Source organism: Parus major, chromosome 12, assembly GCF_001522545.3.
Source record: "Parus major isolate Abel chromosome 12, Parus_major1.1, whole genome shotgun sequence".
Taxonomy (NCBI): Eukaryota; Metazoa; Chordata; class Aves; order Passeriformes; family Paridae; genus Parus; species Parus major.
The window spans coordinates 15,746,261-15,761,705 of record NC_031781.1 but is presented as its reverse complement, the minus strand read 5'-3'; the positions used below and the strand labels follow the sequence as shown (position 1 = coordinate 15,761,705).

Below are 15,445 nucleotides of genomic sequence, written 5' to 3'. Positions count from 1 at the left end.
AGTCCTTGGAGAAGGACTCTCAGCTCTGGTACAGTGTCAATTCCCTTATCCATCAAAATCAGACACTTGCTTCACACTGCCCTTGTCCCCAAGCCTCACTGCTCTGGTGCAAGGCAGGAATCCTGCCCTTCCTGACAGGGCTGTGTTGCTGTCTTTGCAGATGACCGAGGGCCGGCACTGCCAGGTGCATCTCCTCGATGACAGGAACTTGGAGCTGCTGGTTCAGGTACAAACATCACTCTTCTGGGCACTGGCAGCCAGTGCCAGATTTCTCTGCTTCTTTTCTTCTGGGGGTTGAAGTGAGGGATGAAGAAAAGTTATTCCTCTTAGTAGAAAACCTCACAGGAGCGTGCTGAGGCAATATGTGCTTCTCCTGACACCTGGGTTAGCTGAAGGACTTCCCTGTGCATCATGGGCAAAATATTGCTGTTCTGCACTCAGTTTTTGCTTTCACCAAAATTCATAAAGGATATTAAACACACCCCTTGTGGTGGTGTTTTTTGTCGTTCACATGGAAAGAAAACTCTGTGGGTTTGAGGATGTTTTATTCCTGTAACAGATCTCAAAGCACAAGATCCTCCGCTACACAATATTATCTTAATTGAAAATTCCTTCCTGCTGTAAGTGCAGGAAAGCCTGGGATGCTGCCTTCTCCCCCAGAAAGAGGAAAGCAGCACTCAATCTGCCCTTCAGCTTAATGTCATGGATTAAGCACCAAATTGCCTCTCCATGCTCCACACAGCTCCAGTGAGACACCCTGGTATGAATCTGATATGTCACTTCTGTATTCAGTTGTACAACAGGGTTTTAGCATGGCCAGATGTACTCAAATGCCAGTGTTTGCACAGAAAACTTCTATTTTTTATTAAAAGCCTGGACTGAAATGGATAAAATTATTTTTATTCTTTCAATAGCCCAAACTTTTGTCTCGGGAGTTACTGGATCTGGTGGCCTCACACTTCAACCTGAAAGAAAAGGAGTATTTTGGGATAACATTTATTGATGATACGTGAGTATGTTTATTTAGTTTAAACAGCTGTGTCATTACTGCAGTGTAAAACCTTATCTCTGATACCGTGGCAGCTTGGTATGATGGAAAAATGACTTTTTCTTTCAAATAATAAAGGGTTTTGTACCTTGTGTTTGTGCTGCTTGGCTGGGGAAAGGAGAAGGCACAAAACAGAAAATATTTGGAAAATATCTTCTGGGCACAAACCAGAGAATCCTTGTAAAATATTTTCCTGATGATTTCACATTTTGTATTTGTCTCAGACAGAGAAAAAACTGATTCAGTGATGATTTCCCATGTGAACACCCTCAGCTTTCCTCCTTTGCATTTTCAGTAACAACAAAAAGGTTTTAGATTTATTTCCAAAATGAATTGCTCCTACTGCTTTGCACCTGAATCTCAGATGTAGTATTGAGCCTTTTAACCCCAAGTCTCCCAGGCAGAGTGAGCTGTGAGCTGAGTCCTGCCCAGAAGCAGGTTCCTGTGGCTGAGCCTGGGGGTGATGCTGTGGCCAGGCTCTGTGGGAGATCTGTTCCATGGCATTAACCCAGGGTCAGCTGGCTTCATTGCAGACTCACCTGCTGCTTAGGCTCATCTCTCAGCAGGGCACTGAAATGCTTCCCCACATCTGCTGGCTGCAGGGCCAGCATCTCCAGAGGAGTTACCAGAGGAGTTACTTCAGCTGATCAGAGGTGCTCAGGGCAGTGGGGACACGGAGCTGAGCACTAAAACAGCCCCTAAATCAGCTTCTTGTATAGTGGGAAGAACATTAGTTCCTGCTGCTTCCCACTGTCAATTTTTATGCAGTCCTGGATGGAAGCCTTCACCTTCAAATCTGAGGCACATCCCAGGTGCAGGTGCAGGACTGGCCTGGGGACACACTGGAGTTCATGGAGCTGATGGGAGCTGCTCCCTCTGGGCTCTGACCCCAGCACTGTGTTATTTTTACCAGCCACTCACATCCTGGGCTGTCCCTAGAATATTTTTGTCCTTTCACTTGCTGGAAAATACTTTCCCCCAGCTCTTCTGTAAATCCCTTGAGGATACTGTTTGTACTTGGCTTATTTTTTCCCCCAGAAGAGCTGCCATGAAATTCTTCTGGATGTTTTTGGTTGCTGGCACCGAGTCGTGGTGAGGTTTAAAGTGCTGCCAGGGGATTATCTAAAAGCTGTTGGTTTCCCCAGAAACTCCAGTGGGATCCCAGGGTGTATGCACAGGGCTGGGTGCTTGGAGGGAGTGTGTGGCCTCTGGAGGGCACCCATGGCTCAGCCTTGCAGGGTTAAGGGTTAGGTAAAAAAAGGAAATCATTTAAAGAGATGTCTGCCTGCCTTGGAGCTGAGTCTTGAACTTTTTACAGTAAGACTTGGAGTAAACAGGGGTACTAAAAAGAACTGAATTTCTGTATTTTCCATCCCAGTTTTTAACCTTCTCCCCAACCTGTTTCCATAGAGGTCAGAGCGTCTGGCTGCAGCTGGATCACCGTGTCCTGGACCATGACTTGCCCAAGAAACCAGGGCCAGCAACTTTGTACTTTGCTGTTAGGTGAGTAATTGTTTCCACCAAGCAAACATTAACAGTGGGGTTGGTTTATCACCAGGGGGTTTTGTTTAAAGGAACTGATTACAGATTTGATAAAGTAAATAAATGTCAAACCAACATGTTATTTTTAGAAGGAGATTAAGCCCTGGCTAAGTGCTGCTCTCTTTTGTATTTAACTATGAAATAAAGTAGGTTGGAACTTGCTACTTTTTAAACTGTTACTAGGACATTGTTCCTAAGGTGGGTTTGGAGGTTTTGTTTTATTTATTTATTTTTTTAACCTCGTATTTTAAATATCTTCTTTGCCTGACTTGTCTTTGAGTGTGCTAAATTGCACTACAGTTTATTCAAACAACTTTACTTACTTCTTTTCTTCTGTTTACTTAAGGGTTGTCTGTACTTTAAAGGGATTGCTGATGGTTATTTTGCTCACAACTTAACCAGTCCCCAGGAAAGAATAAAATCCCTGGCAAAATTATTATTTTGGCCAATGTAATTGCATTACTTTAGGGCTGGCAAAGCTCTGCTGGTTAAGGGCCTGAACAAAACTCTCTCCTACGAAACAGAGCTGTGCTGGCAGAAGAGATCAAGCATCATACTCTGAATATTGTTGGAGTTTTTGTTTTCCTTGCAGTCTATGAGGGAACGTGAGAGCAGACTGACCTCATTTGCTTTTCAGATCTGGGTAAATTTATGCCTTGTGTGCTTAATTATTTGAAGCACTTCCAAGGCAGAGCCTCTTGTGTAGCTTGGCTCGGTTGGCAGCACGTCCCCACATCCCATCCCAGGGGAATGGGACAAACAAGTGGCACTTTGTTCTGGCTGAATACATGCTGATGTCTGATGGTGTCCAGAGCTCCTCTTCCACACTTAGCAGAAAGAAAAAGCTCCATTTATAAAAGGATGATGGGCTCTTCACTGTATATTTACAATGTTTGATCAGGATCTGGGAGGCCAAAGCCTATGGCTGCCCAAGAAAGCTGTGAAGGTAATCCTGTAATTTGAGCATTCTTTTGGTTGGAATTTATGCTGTTTGCTCATGGTGTTCATTTTGGCCCTCTCTGTTGCAAGATGCTCCTCAGCAGGACAGGGTGTGCAGAGACTTGGGCAAGAGTTAATGTGTGAGGAGTGGGCTTGGAAAGATCAACTTTTAGAAGGGAATTTTAAGCCTGACTACTCTGGGGTCATGAGATCCAAAACAGGTAACCAAGGAGGTGGGCAGTGAGATGCAGAGAAGGAGGAGGAAGATACAGAAATAATTAGCACTACAGAAACTGCCTGATCCACAGAAAATAGATATTCCATCAGAAAAACCACTTCAAAACTTGCAGTTTCCAGTTGCATTACCAGAAATGGAGGAATCTCCAGGTTCCTGCTTTTTTTCATCGCTTCTCATCCCTGAGCTTTTGCTGTTCAATAAGGAAACATGTGACAATCCTTTGAGATTTTAATTATTGCCAGGTGGCATAAACTCCATCCAGTCTCCGAGGTTTTTGGATGGAACACTCAGGGCTCAATGATGCAGATTGAGGACTTTCAGAAGCGTCATTTCAGCTTCAAGAATGCTGATAGCATCGGAAGTAGAAGCAGAATGTGCACTTTATGGTGTTCCCAAACGTGCCTGCCATGCCCTGAACATCCTTATCTCTGTGGTCCGGTGTTCCCCATCTGCGTGGGGTGATAAGAAGGTACAGCTTGTACACAGAGGAAATGGAGCACAGGGACACAGCTGGGATTAGGGACAGTGCCCCCCTGTGCCCTCACCCTAAATCCATAGATCCTGCAGCTTCCTGCTTTGTACCAGCAGTGACTGGGAGCTGCCTGTCTCAGAGCCACAGCTGCCCTGCTTTTGGGGGTAAGTCAGCCACACCTGACCCTGGCTGAAAGAAACTGGAAGTGCAAATGAAGTCATTAGCTGAGGAAAATCACATTTTGGTGCAGTGAAGCAGGCTGAGGAAGGTCCACTCTGTGAAGGGTTGGTCTGGCAGCAGGCTGGGAAAGGATCGAGTGTGGGTCCTGCCCTCTGTTCTGCATTTCTAAAGAGAAACACTCAAGGGTATTTAAAGTAAAGTTAAAGAAAGTTGTTGGAAAAAAAAATATATCGGAGATCAAGAGAGGGTGGAAATACACCTGTGGCTTGTAGAGTTTATGGGGAAAGGTGAGTCATGGAAATGTATAATAGCTTTTCAAATGTCTGGGGCAGGCTGCTGGGCTGCCCCTTGGACAGGCTGCATGCCTGTGAAATGGGTAAATTACCTGCAGAGGCGTTCTGGAGAATGCTTTAAAATTAATTCGATGGAACACGCTGTAGGAATGTGAAATATTAAAGCAATTACTATTTAATGTATCACTTTTCTGAAGTCACAGCATAAACACTGCAAACATTCCTGACACGTGTGGCAGGTCCCAGCTTTACTGCTCCCTGCCACATTCTCTCTGCTGCTGCTGGGGACTCGCTCAAATGTCCTACAAATCACCCCTGCCAAGGTGATCATCAGTGCAGTCACCAGGGGATGGAGCTTGAGGAGCCTCAAGAGCAGCTTGGGGCTGTGGGAGAGTTTGGTCTGGTTCTGATTGCCCTGTGTGGGTCACCCAGCCCTCCTGCTGTCAAGGACACGACATTGGGAAGCCCTGGGTGCTCTGCACTGCTGAGGCAGTGGTGGTCCAGGTCTTTGCTTGGCTGTAAAAATGTTGTGTTTTCTGCCTGGCATTTAGTGGGAGCATCTGGACCTGGAGCAGAGGGAATGGCTCTTATTAACATTTCTGCTCTCCTGGAAGGAAGGTGGTCCTGCAGGGCTGCCAGCAACCCCAGTCCTCCAGCAGAGTGTTGGACTGGCTTCCCCACCTGCAGCACGTTCAGAGTTGCCTTTTCCACTGCTGTGACTTCACCTGCAGAACAGGGATGGGCTTTGCTCCTGTAGCATTCCACAGGGTTTTCATCTCATTTGAAAAGTCATCACATATCCAGGATCTCTTGAGCCAGGAGTCCCTGTTCCCTGTGTGCTGTCAGGCTGTGATTTCTGCTTGTTCCCTCCTAAAAGGCAGGAAATTAAGTGCAGTAGCTCATAGTTCCTCTGTGCTATTTTATTGCTAGAGAACAAAACCCTGAGGAAATAAAATGACTTGGGAGGAAGATGAAACCTATTCAAGAGAGTAACTCATGTTTTTGGTTCTCTTTTTAATTTTCAGGTTCTACATTGAAAGCATTTCCTTCCTCAAGGACAGAACTACCGTAGAGCTGTTTTTTCTGAATGCCAAGTCCTGTGTACACCAGGTAAGACTTGGAGCTTCTTGTGCATCTCTCTTCTATTGCTCCTCTGCCACATACTCAGTCCTGAGAACTTGGTAGGGGCTGTGTCTGATTTCTAGAGCTAATTGAAGTACGAAGGTCTCAGCGTGCTGACTCTCTCCTTGCCTTGAATGCTGATGCTTCATGTAAATGGATGAGGCTGATGGTGGTTTCCTAGTCCTGCATTCACAGCCCTGCTGTGTGCTCAGTGCTCTACAATGAGTCTTAAATACTCCAAAGCTTTTAAGATACTTGAAATCTGGGTTGTAACTTCCCAGGTAGGCTCTGCTCAGTGGCACATCCTCCTACACTGCAGAGCAAACACTCAAGGCAAGTCTCTCTTCACTGACCTTGAATCAAATTTTTCTTAAGAAGAAAAGGCCTGTGAGGAAGGTCCTGTGTTGTGGATTTGTTCCCTAATTCCTTTATTTCCTGCCTCAATTCAGTGAGATGTTAAAGTAACAGTAAACAGTAATAACAAATCCAATAAAGTAGCAATTATAACCAGTTTTTGGGATACTTTCTCTATTTACTTTCTGGCTGAAAAACTTCCACTGTTATCTTAAAATATTCAGATTGGTAAAATACATGCTTTTAAAAGTCACATCAGGATGTGGTAATCAAAATCTTAAAGAATAAGGTTGATTTGCTGCAGGTACATCTTGGTCTGGAATAAGAGTGGTGTGACAGCAAATTTTGCCATGCCCCTACATGTAGCTGCAGTTCAGTGAACTTTACTCTGATGCTTCTGGGATTTTCCAGTTAATGTCAAACTCTGGTGCCTTTTGTTTTCACTCATGGTTCAATCAGTCTGAGAGGGTCACTTGGTTCTTACAACCTCTCCTTGGGAAACAATCCTTTTTCACTAACTGGTGGTGGAGCTCTGTGTAGCCAGCCAAAGTTTTTACCTTCAATATGCTTCGGATTTTGGAGAATTCTTATTCAGTATCCAGTGTTCATTATTTTTTTAAAGAATATAGAAACCTGAAAGTGGTTAATGGGAGAGCTGTGACTGTGCTTTGTACAGGAATTGCTTTCTGGAAGAGTAAAGGAAATTGGTGCATTTTTACAACACACTGAAGTTGGAAAGATACTTGAGGCCTCACTGGTTTATGGGTATTAAAAAGCAAATCTCCATTTGACATATCTGCCATTTAAAATGAAGGGTCTTGGCAGCTTGTAACCATCCTTAAATTGCTCCTTAACTGGAGCAGTTTAACAAGACAGGTAGCACAAATAATTTTGGAATTGGAAAATGGATCTGGTTTTGTGATGGAATGTGGAAAATGCCATTGCTATTGAAACAAACCCTGGTCAATATGAAAACGTTTGGGTGCCAGTATATGTGTTTATGTGTATGAATAAAGCATGTCAGAAAGCAAAGGAGAAGAGAAGAATTAAAAAAGAAGTTTGAAGGCAGGCTGGCTTTTTTCCCCCTATGGCTTGCAAGGTGTGTGCTCTAATTGTAGCAACCCAAAGTGTGGCATCCCTGTTCCTGCAAGCAAAACTGCCAGAAGCAGGGGGTTTCTGTTGTGTCCAGTTTCTGTGGGCAGCAGAAGGATGAGGATGAGGAGCATCGCTTCCTCCTGAGAGGAGGTTCTCTGGGCAGCATCAGGTGATTCAGCACACAGGGAAAGCTGGGGAGCCCTGGCTCTGCCTGCAGCCTTCTCTGTGCTGGCAGGTTCACAGCCCAAGCCTGTGGCTCCTTCAGCAGGAGCCAGTTCATCTACTCTCAAGTAGCTTTTAACCTTCCAATTAGCTCTTGTAAAAATATTTTGTTCTACGTGACAAACTTCAGGTCAGTCTCTAGGTTTCAAGTGTTCATGAAGGGCATGTGGGCCTGACTGTAAGGCCCTGGGATGTGGACAGGAGGATGCACAAAGGCCCCTGAGATGTGATCCCACGGTCTGCCCTCTCCTGTGGTGCTGCTGGCTCCTTTGTGGGCAGGGAAGAGCCATGGGATGAGTGAATAGGAGCAGATCCCCAGCCCCATGAGGCAAGTGGCTGAGGTTCACTGATGACAGCCAGGAATGTTCCCTGGCATTTCTCAGTCACTCATCCAGCTCCAGGAGGTTAGACCTGCCTCAGTTTGGCTTTTTGGTTTCGCTTTTTTCCCCCTTCCTTTCCTTTCCTTGCTGCATTCTTGGAGTGAGGAAACCCCAGTGTGTCAAAAAGCAGGACCCCACACCCAGCCCATGTGCCCAGGAGAGCTCCTCAGTGCACAGGCAGTGCCAAAGGATGCCCTGCCAGGGCAATATCCTAACCTGGATCTCTGCATGAAGCCTCTGCTCTCTGTGGGCCAGGAATGTGGTTCAGGATAGATGCTGCAATACCCAGGGTGTGTTAAGACCTGCGTGGATAAGATTGTTTAAAAGTCAGCCGTGTTTTTTTGCTTTCACAAAGGTGTTTCCAACGTTTTCACTGTAGCTTTTCTCCACAGAGAAAACCCAAAATCCAGGGTGGTGCAAATGCCTGATGCTTGAGTGCTCTTGTGACATTCTGGAGCACTGGCATGTGTTGACAGCACAGCAGTGTGTGGGTACCTGTGCTCCCATGGCTCCTGTCTCTCTAGAGGACAGTGATGTTTTTCTGAGCAGGGGAGGAGAGGGTGATGGTGCCCTGCATGTGCCAGGGGCATGCCAGTGCTCCTGCTGGCACATGGGACACACCAGGAGAGCCAAAGGCTTGGGTGAGCACAGCCAGCACAATGGCACAGCTCTGCACCAGCCCTTCCTGAGAGGGGATTTATCCTCGGCTCACAAGGTTCAGAGGCTGCATCAGAAATGTATTTACAGTGTTCTTTGAGATGTCTGTGTGTGAAATCCTGGAAGTGGCTGTATCAAATCAGAGAGAATGGAATCCCCCTAAGGAAATCCAGCACCTCTGGGGTCAGGCTGGAGCTGCTGGGCAATGTGTGCTGCCCATCTTGTACCAGATAAATAAAAATTTAGGGTAAATACTACAGCATATTACTATTTTCTTAGTTACATAATATATTACAAAATATGATTATGGGTGAGAAATAATGAAATCAAAACCTGCATGACAGCTCTGAAAAGGGTGAAGGCTTGCTTGGTGTTCTGCAGTGCACAGCCATGATTCTCTTCCTCACCTTTCAACCCCACATTCCTTCTTGCAAATCTCTGCTCCTTTCTGCAAATCAGGTACTGCTTTACCCTGCCAGGACTTGGAGGAATCTGGGGCTTGTGCATTTTGCAATCTCTGTAGACATTTTGGCAAGGAAGGGACAAGATAGACAATAAAATCTTATCTGCCAAAAAATTATTTCTTTCAGCTCCCCACCCACTCCCCCACCTCTGTGCTCCTCTGTACAGTCAAAGCTCCTTTGTGCCTCTGGGACCTTTGCTGGCACGTGCCAGGTTTGTGCATCCTCTGTGACCTGTGCTGTTCCCTGTGCGTTCTCCTCTGCCTGTGGGGAGCTGGGGAGCTGGGGGAGACCCCTTAGCCTGAGGCACAAGAGGGCTGAGACCTCATTTTTACTTTTGTGAAGCCTCCTTTGCATGTGAACAGCACACAACATTTGCTGTTGCACTTGCAGAGCACCCGGTGCCCCCTCACTGCACAAACCTTGGCATCCAGCTGAGACAGAAAATGCTGCCAGAGCTCTCACCCTGCCCTCCTTTCATGTCAAGCTGCCCATTTTCCCCCTGGTCTGGTGCTGCAGTCCCCAGGCCCTCTCAGTCCTGTGTGGTCCCAGCAGCTGCCTGGCTCCTGCTCTCCAGCATCCACACTCTTGGAGCTTGGAGAAGTCACATGCATTGGCAGGAACAGCTTGGACCACCGAGCAGGAGGTGGGAGCTGGTGATAATTGTATATCCAGGTCTGTGGAAGTGCATTCCAGTGACTTAAAAACTCGTTTATCCACATGTATTTTGGGAGAATGCAAAGGCTGGAAGTGCTTTGTGTACGCCTGGGCTCTCATTTTCTTACGTGCCTCTCTTTTCCAAGGCTTTGAGTATCGCTGCCTGAAAACCTTCAGTGGTGACAACTTCAGTTTAAAAGCCTTCTCTCCCATCATTGACTTCAAGAAGCTGGGTTAAGGTTTATAGCTGACTGAAACCTACTGTAGAGCTGGAATTTGGGAGAGTGAAGTGCTTGTTCCCAGGTGAAATGGGTATCTCAGCATGGCTGTGTTTGCACAGGGAGCTCTGTAATGTGTTCAGTGTGTTATTGCACAGCCCATGACCATAGCTGGGATGCTTTTAGGGAGGTGGGTCACAACTTGGTCACGCACATGCTGATGATAAATTTGAGAAGATAAATTAGTCTTTTCTTCTTTTGAAACAGCCAACTTTGGAAAAATAACACCCTACTTGGCTAGCAAAGCACTGTCAAGTTTATTATGCATTAGGGCTAACCTCCATATAGCTCTGCAGCCATACAGTTGAGTCTTTGCCAGGTCTTAAAATATGTTCTGTAAACGAAGATCTTGGTCAAGTTGGCTGTCTTCCCCTCTTCCTCTGTATCTCAGGGTGTTGGGGAGGTTTATTTAAGTTCCCATTTGCTTCAAGGACTTGTAAGAATTGCTTTAAAAAAAGAAAAAAAGAAAAAAAAAAAGGAAAAGTTAAAGGAAATGTAAGTTTTCAGAGGAGTCTGTAACTGTGATGGCTCCATGAACAGCAATGCTTGTGAGCACTTGGCAGCCTGAAGACCAGTGCTTACCAAGAAGAGCTGTAGAAACAGACCCCTGGTGTGAGCATAAAGTCTGGCTGGTTCCCAGCTCATGGGGAGCAAAGTGGTCATATATCAGAGAGCTCTCGAAAGTTTTATAATGGATATTTCCTAATTCCCCCCCACCTCAAGGGAGAGGGCAATGTTCCCATGTAGCCTTGTAACATGGTGTAGCCTAGGCTATTAAATACCCTCTGTCCTGTGCCTGAATTGGCTGTTCTGCTCTCAAAGACAGCTCATGTAAAGCCCAGGTTGAGGTTCAGCAGGACCAGCTGGCCTTCTGCTCCTCCAGGGCTGTTCTCTCCTGTGGATTCTGCCATGGCAGCCACCTCCATGGCCCAGCCCTCATAGCAGCTCGCCAGCAGATGAGGAGGATGGAGCGAGGTTGTGCCTGTGAGCAAAACGTGACAGGAGGGGGAGGCAGGACCCCACACTGATGTAGGTGGGCAGATCTCCATGGGGCCCCCCATTCATTACCCCTGGTGACCTGTGAGGCTCTTGGGGAGGTGCAGACTGTGTTCCAGCTGGGCTGGCCCATTGCACATGAAGATTCAGTTGATTTGCAGGCAGAGTTTTGTACCTCACACCTCTGGATGTAGTCACCTCCTCCTGGGACTAACGACTGGGTTAGTTGCCATGAAGAGTCCTGCACCTTTGATGTCCTGGCCACAGAGCAAAGATGCTGGGACAGCTCAGCCAGTTGTGTTGTTGTGTGTTGGATATCTCACCATGATGGTGGCGTAGGAAAGCAAAAGGCTGTGATTATGTGTTAAGGCTAATGACACTTGCTCTGTACCCTGGCTTGCAAACCAGGGAAGTCTTTATGCCTCTCCCCCATTCTCTGCTTTTACTCTTGTATTAATGAGAAACAAGCAGCACTAAACATGTTCCTGTTGCACTGTGCAGGCGAGTCTGAGTAGCTGCTCCTGTCCCTGGAGTTCCTTCTAGGTGTTGGCTGAGGCACAAAAGGCAAAGGGAAATGGATGAGAGGGGCTGGCAGAGACAGTGAAATAAAGGGTGTTACAGGGAAACCTGAAGCTCTTCCTTACCACGAGGCACTAACAGCTTTTATTTTTGAGCTGGGTTGGCTTGAGCCGCTGAGGTGAGAGGCAGCAGGTCTGGCCAGGGAAGAAGAGCTGTGTTTGGTCTCAGTGCTCCCTTGTGCTCGGTATGAGAGGCTGTGGGGTTCCATGCATGAAATGGGAGACATCATGGACCATCTAAATGCTGTGAAGCAGCTGTGAGACCCTCTGAGGCACCCAGGCTGCAGGGCCCAGTGAGGGAAATGCAGCACAAGGGGAAATCTCTCCTTTGAGGAAGGTCAGGAGGAGCAGGCTTCCATTTGCTCCTATCACAGCTCATGTTCTGCTGCTTTTGTGCTTTGCTTTACCTCCATGAGGTGTTGGAGGCAGACTCTTGCTTTGCTGTGCTTTTTCCAAGCTGGGAGTTTCTGTCCTTGGGAATTGAGTCCCGGTTAAGATGCTCAGCAAAGCCTGGTGCATCTGCTGCAGAAGGGAGTGGGATGATGCTCCAGTGCATGGCAGGGCAGTGTGAACAGCAGGTGACAGCACCAGGACTCAGACGTAGGTGTGAATGCTGGTAATTGGGACAGGCAGTTTAAAGCTGGAGGTTATCCATGTGCTGCCAGCGTTTGTCTGTGTGCAGTAATTAATTACCCAGCACAGCCACTCCGACAGGACCAGTGACAGGATCTGCCTGACCTAGTTCCTCCTGCACAGCTTGTGTGGTGTAACAGGTTGTGGCCAACACCCACTGCCCTCCCCAGCCTGCCAAAAAAAAGCCTTATACACTGAAAAGCTGCTAAGCTTTCTGCACTGCTGAGGCCTGCCAGCCCATCTCCCTGGCTGCCAGGACAGCAGCAGGGACACTGCATCCCTCCTGGGAAGTCACCTCCGTGCTGGATTAGGGCACAGGCACTGATTTGTTCCCTTGTGCTGGGTTCACACCCAGCTCATTGCCTGCCTCTGTTTGTCGGTCCTTTCTTTCCCTCTGACTAATTGCACCCTTCTTTCAGCTTTTTTTAAAATCACCTTTTGGTAATCACTGGTAATTATATTCAATCTTGTGGCTGTCTCAAGGCTATTCAATCATAGGGTGTGCATTTTTTGGGGGTGTCTTTGGCTAATACAAATTTTTAAGGAATTAGTTTGAGGCAACAAGTGTGTTAGTATCTCCATTCTGAAATCTTCAGGTGAAATGATTTTGTTGTCAGCCTTTAACCTCTGGAGGTTAAAGTGGTTTGAACAAACCATGTCCACTTCTTGCTCTGGCTCTAAAGAGTTAACCATGACAATTCCCGTGTGTGCTTATTTTTTAAAATCTGCTTTAATCTGAGTTTATGGCCTAAAGATTTGCTTAACACAGTTAATGCTCATCTGACTATCATCACTCTTGATCTGAGTTTTCATCAGGATTTCAGACTTGTATCTCTGGCAGTAAATTCTAGCGTTGTTGCTGTGTCTAATGAGGGTTCACTGCTCTATCCATGACCAAGTGTATGATTTTTATCACAGTCTAAGGCCATGTCTGTGCAGCAAGACTTGAGCTCCTGTCAGAACTGGGGGCTAAATTTTGCCCATGGGCCCAAGGTTGAGTTGGTGTTTCCCAGATGCTGAGATAGTGATACTCCTGCTCTACAGTAATTGCCAACCAGTTTGGACACCTGCTGCAGCCTTTTATTACTCTGATGTTTATCAGGATGACAAAAGCCACCACCTGAACCCGCTGGACCAAGTGCAGTGTTTAGATAAGCCAGTGGTCTTTTGGCTGAATCTATCTCGTTGATTAAAATGGACAGCCCCCATTAGTGCAAACTCTAATTGAAAAATATCAGTTTCATCCCCCTCCCTCGAGCTGCAGTCACCAGTTTCTTTAAACTCATTTACATCTCAAATGTAAAAGACTCAGATTCCATTATCTGAATGACATAAATCTACTTAACCTTGTGCTGGTGACCTTGTTCCCACTTGGGATAAATCTAGGAAAACCTTCTACCTTCATCTTCAACACGTGGCCGTGGGAGAACTGGCTACTCTGGCTCTCAAGGTCCCTCACTTGCTCACTGAAGTCTCTGCTTGAATTACCCTGGTGATGGCAGGCAATGCAAATTAATCTTCTTACAGTCATTTTCCTCATCTATTTTTGAAATCTGACCTTGCTGATAAAGCAATACTAAAACAGAAACCCCCATCTGCCAACCTCCAGGCTGAAGGATGATTATAAAATCAAAATATTGCCTGAGTGGGTAGAGTCACAGTCCTGCACTCCAGAATGACACATATCACTGTCTGGATTTGTGTCAAGCCAAGGGCTGTCCAAACTCCATGACAGCCCAGGGCAGAGCTGGATTACATTGCAGCAATGGCCAATTGGGGAGCCAGATGGCAAATAATGTTATATTATGATGAAAAATACTTCCAGGCTCAGAGGGAATTGTCCAAGACACTGTCACTTGGAGAGCATTAGTCTGTCAAATGCAGGCTGAGCTGGACTTTGGCATCCTTTGCTTCAAATCCTTGTTCTACTACTTAGCTGCTGCAGGACTCCAGGGCAGTCCCTTCACTTCCTGCACCTTTTTTTCTGTGATTTTATTTTGGTTTTTTTCCTCCTGAGCCTGGCTTAGAGTGGCCCCAGTCTCCTGCCACGGTTTCTGTGCAGTGACACAGGATAATAACTAGAGCTGGTCCATCCTGTTCTTAGCCTTGGAACAGCTGGAGAGATATGATGGCAGCCCCTCTCCTGGGGTGACCTGTGTGTCCCCTTTGCTTGCTCAAGACACCTGCAACATCTTCAAGAGATCAATTTAGGGAGGACCTTCTTACCTGTTCACTCCTTTACAGTTTCTAAGCAAATGTGTTTGAAACTGAGGGCATTGGCACAGCAGATCCCTCATTCTGAAAGTGAAGAATGAAACTTCCTCATCTGGAGAAGCCAGTCCCCCTTCATGGTCTCTTTGGTCTCCTAAAACCTTAAATGAAGTGGTTCGTGGGATCACTGTTAGCATTTGTGCCATTGCAGCCCATAAAGTGACTAGAGTTTCTTAAGGCCAGTGTCTAGGAAAAAGCAAACACAGAAGAGAAGCCTCGTAATTACTATTGCTAATTAGTTAATGGCCGTGAGGTGCTTTGAAGATGAAAAGTGAGGACGTGCTTGGTTGTTAAGTCCCAAACACCCCTGTAAGGGCAGCAGCAGCTCTTGCTGTGGGTCAGCAGAGACTCTGCTGCAGCAGCTCATTGAGTGCTGCCGAGCTTGTCTGGGAGCCAGCAATAAATCGAGAAGGCTTTGGAGAGTTAAATCTCCTTGAGTTTCTTGTAGGCTTAAAAGGCGATGAGCTGAATGTGGCTGATTCTGCCTTAGGGCAGGGCAATGGTCTTGATGAGCTTTTATACCTTTTGTACCTGTTTTCCCTGATTTTGTGATGCAGGGACAGCTTTGCTGAGCCAGGTCTCACCTTTCCTGCTGAGCTGAGGTTCCCAGTGATGGCATTTTCTCATATATGAGAGTTCTCTGCCTGCTGGTGAAGGACACCATGGCGCTGGGGTGACCTGATCTCCCGTAATCCTCTCACCACCAAAGCTGGCATCAGAGGTTGCTGGGGCAGATGCAATTTAAGCTTTCAAAAAGCCAGCTCAGATGTGCATGACAAAGACTAACCTGATACAGACCTGGAAGTAACAAAGTGCCTTGAAATTGCACCTACGTGAAGAGCTTCTGGGCTGCAATCTTACCTCTTTTCTTAAGCATCAACATGAAAGAGATCTGAAGGATGCACTTCAAGCTATTTTTTTTCTCTTAACTTGTGATGCGCCCCTCCTCTTCTTCTAATAAAATACGTCTGGGAATGCTTTGCAGGCTACTCCTGCGTAGCTGGTGCCACACCTGTTGGGAAGGGGAAA

The 15,445-nt window shown here is 46.5% G+C and overlaps 1 protein-coding gene across 3 annotated transcripts in view; it reads left to right on the top strand.

Moving 5' to 3' along the window:
• FRMD4B (FERM domain containing 4B) overlaps nt 1-15,445 on the top strand; it is a 77,027-nt gene that overhangs the window by 19,191 nt on the left and 42,391 nt on the right. For all 3 annotated transcript variants that reach the window (XM_015641257.3, XM_015641258.3, XM_033517486.1), the window contains exons 2-5: nt 161-226; nt 915-1,009; nt 2,459-2,551; nt 5,738-5,822. In XM_015641257.3, the coding sequence (XP_015496743.1) occupies nt 161-226; nt 915-1,009; nt 2,459-2,551; nt 5,738-5,822 (339 nt within the window). The remainder of the gene's footprint in view (nt 1-160; nt 227-914; nt 1,010-2,458; nt 2,552-5,737; nt 5,823-15,445) is intronic.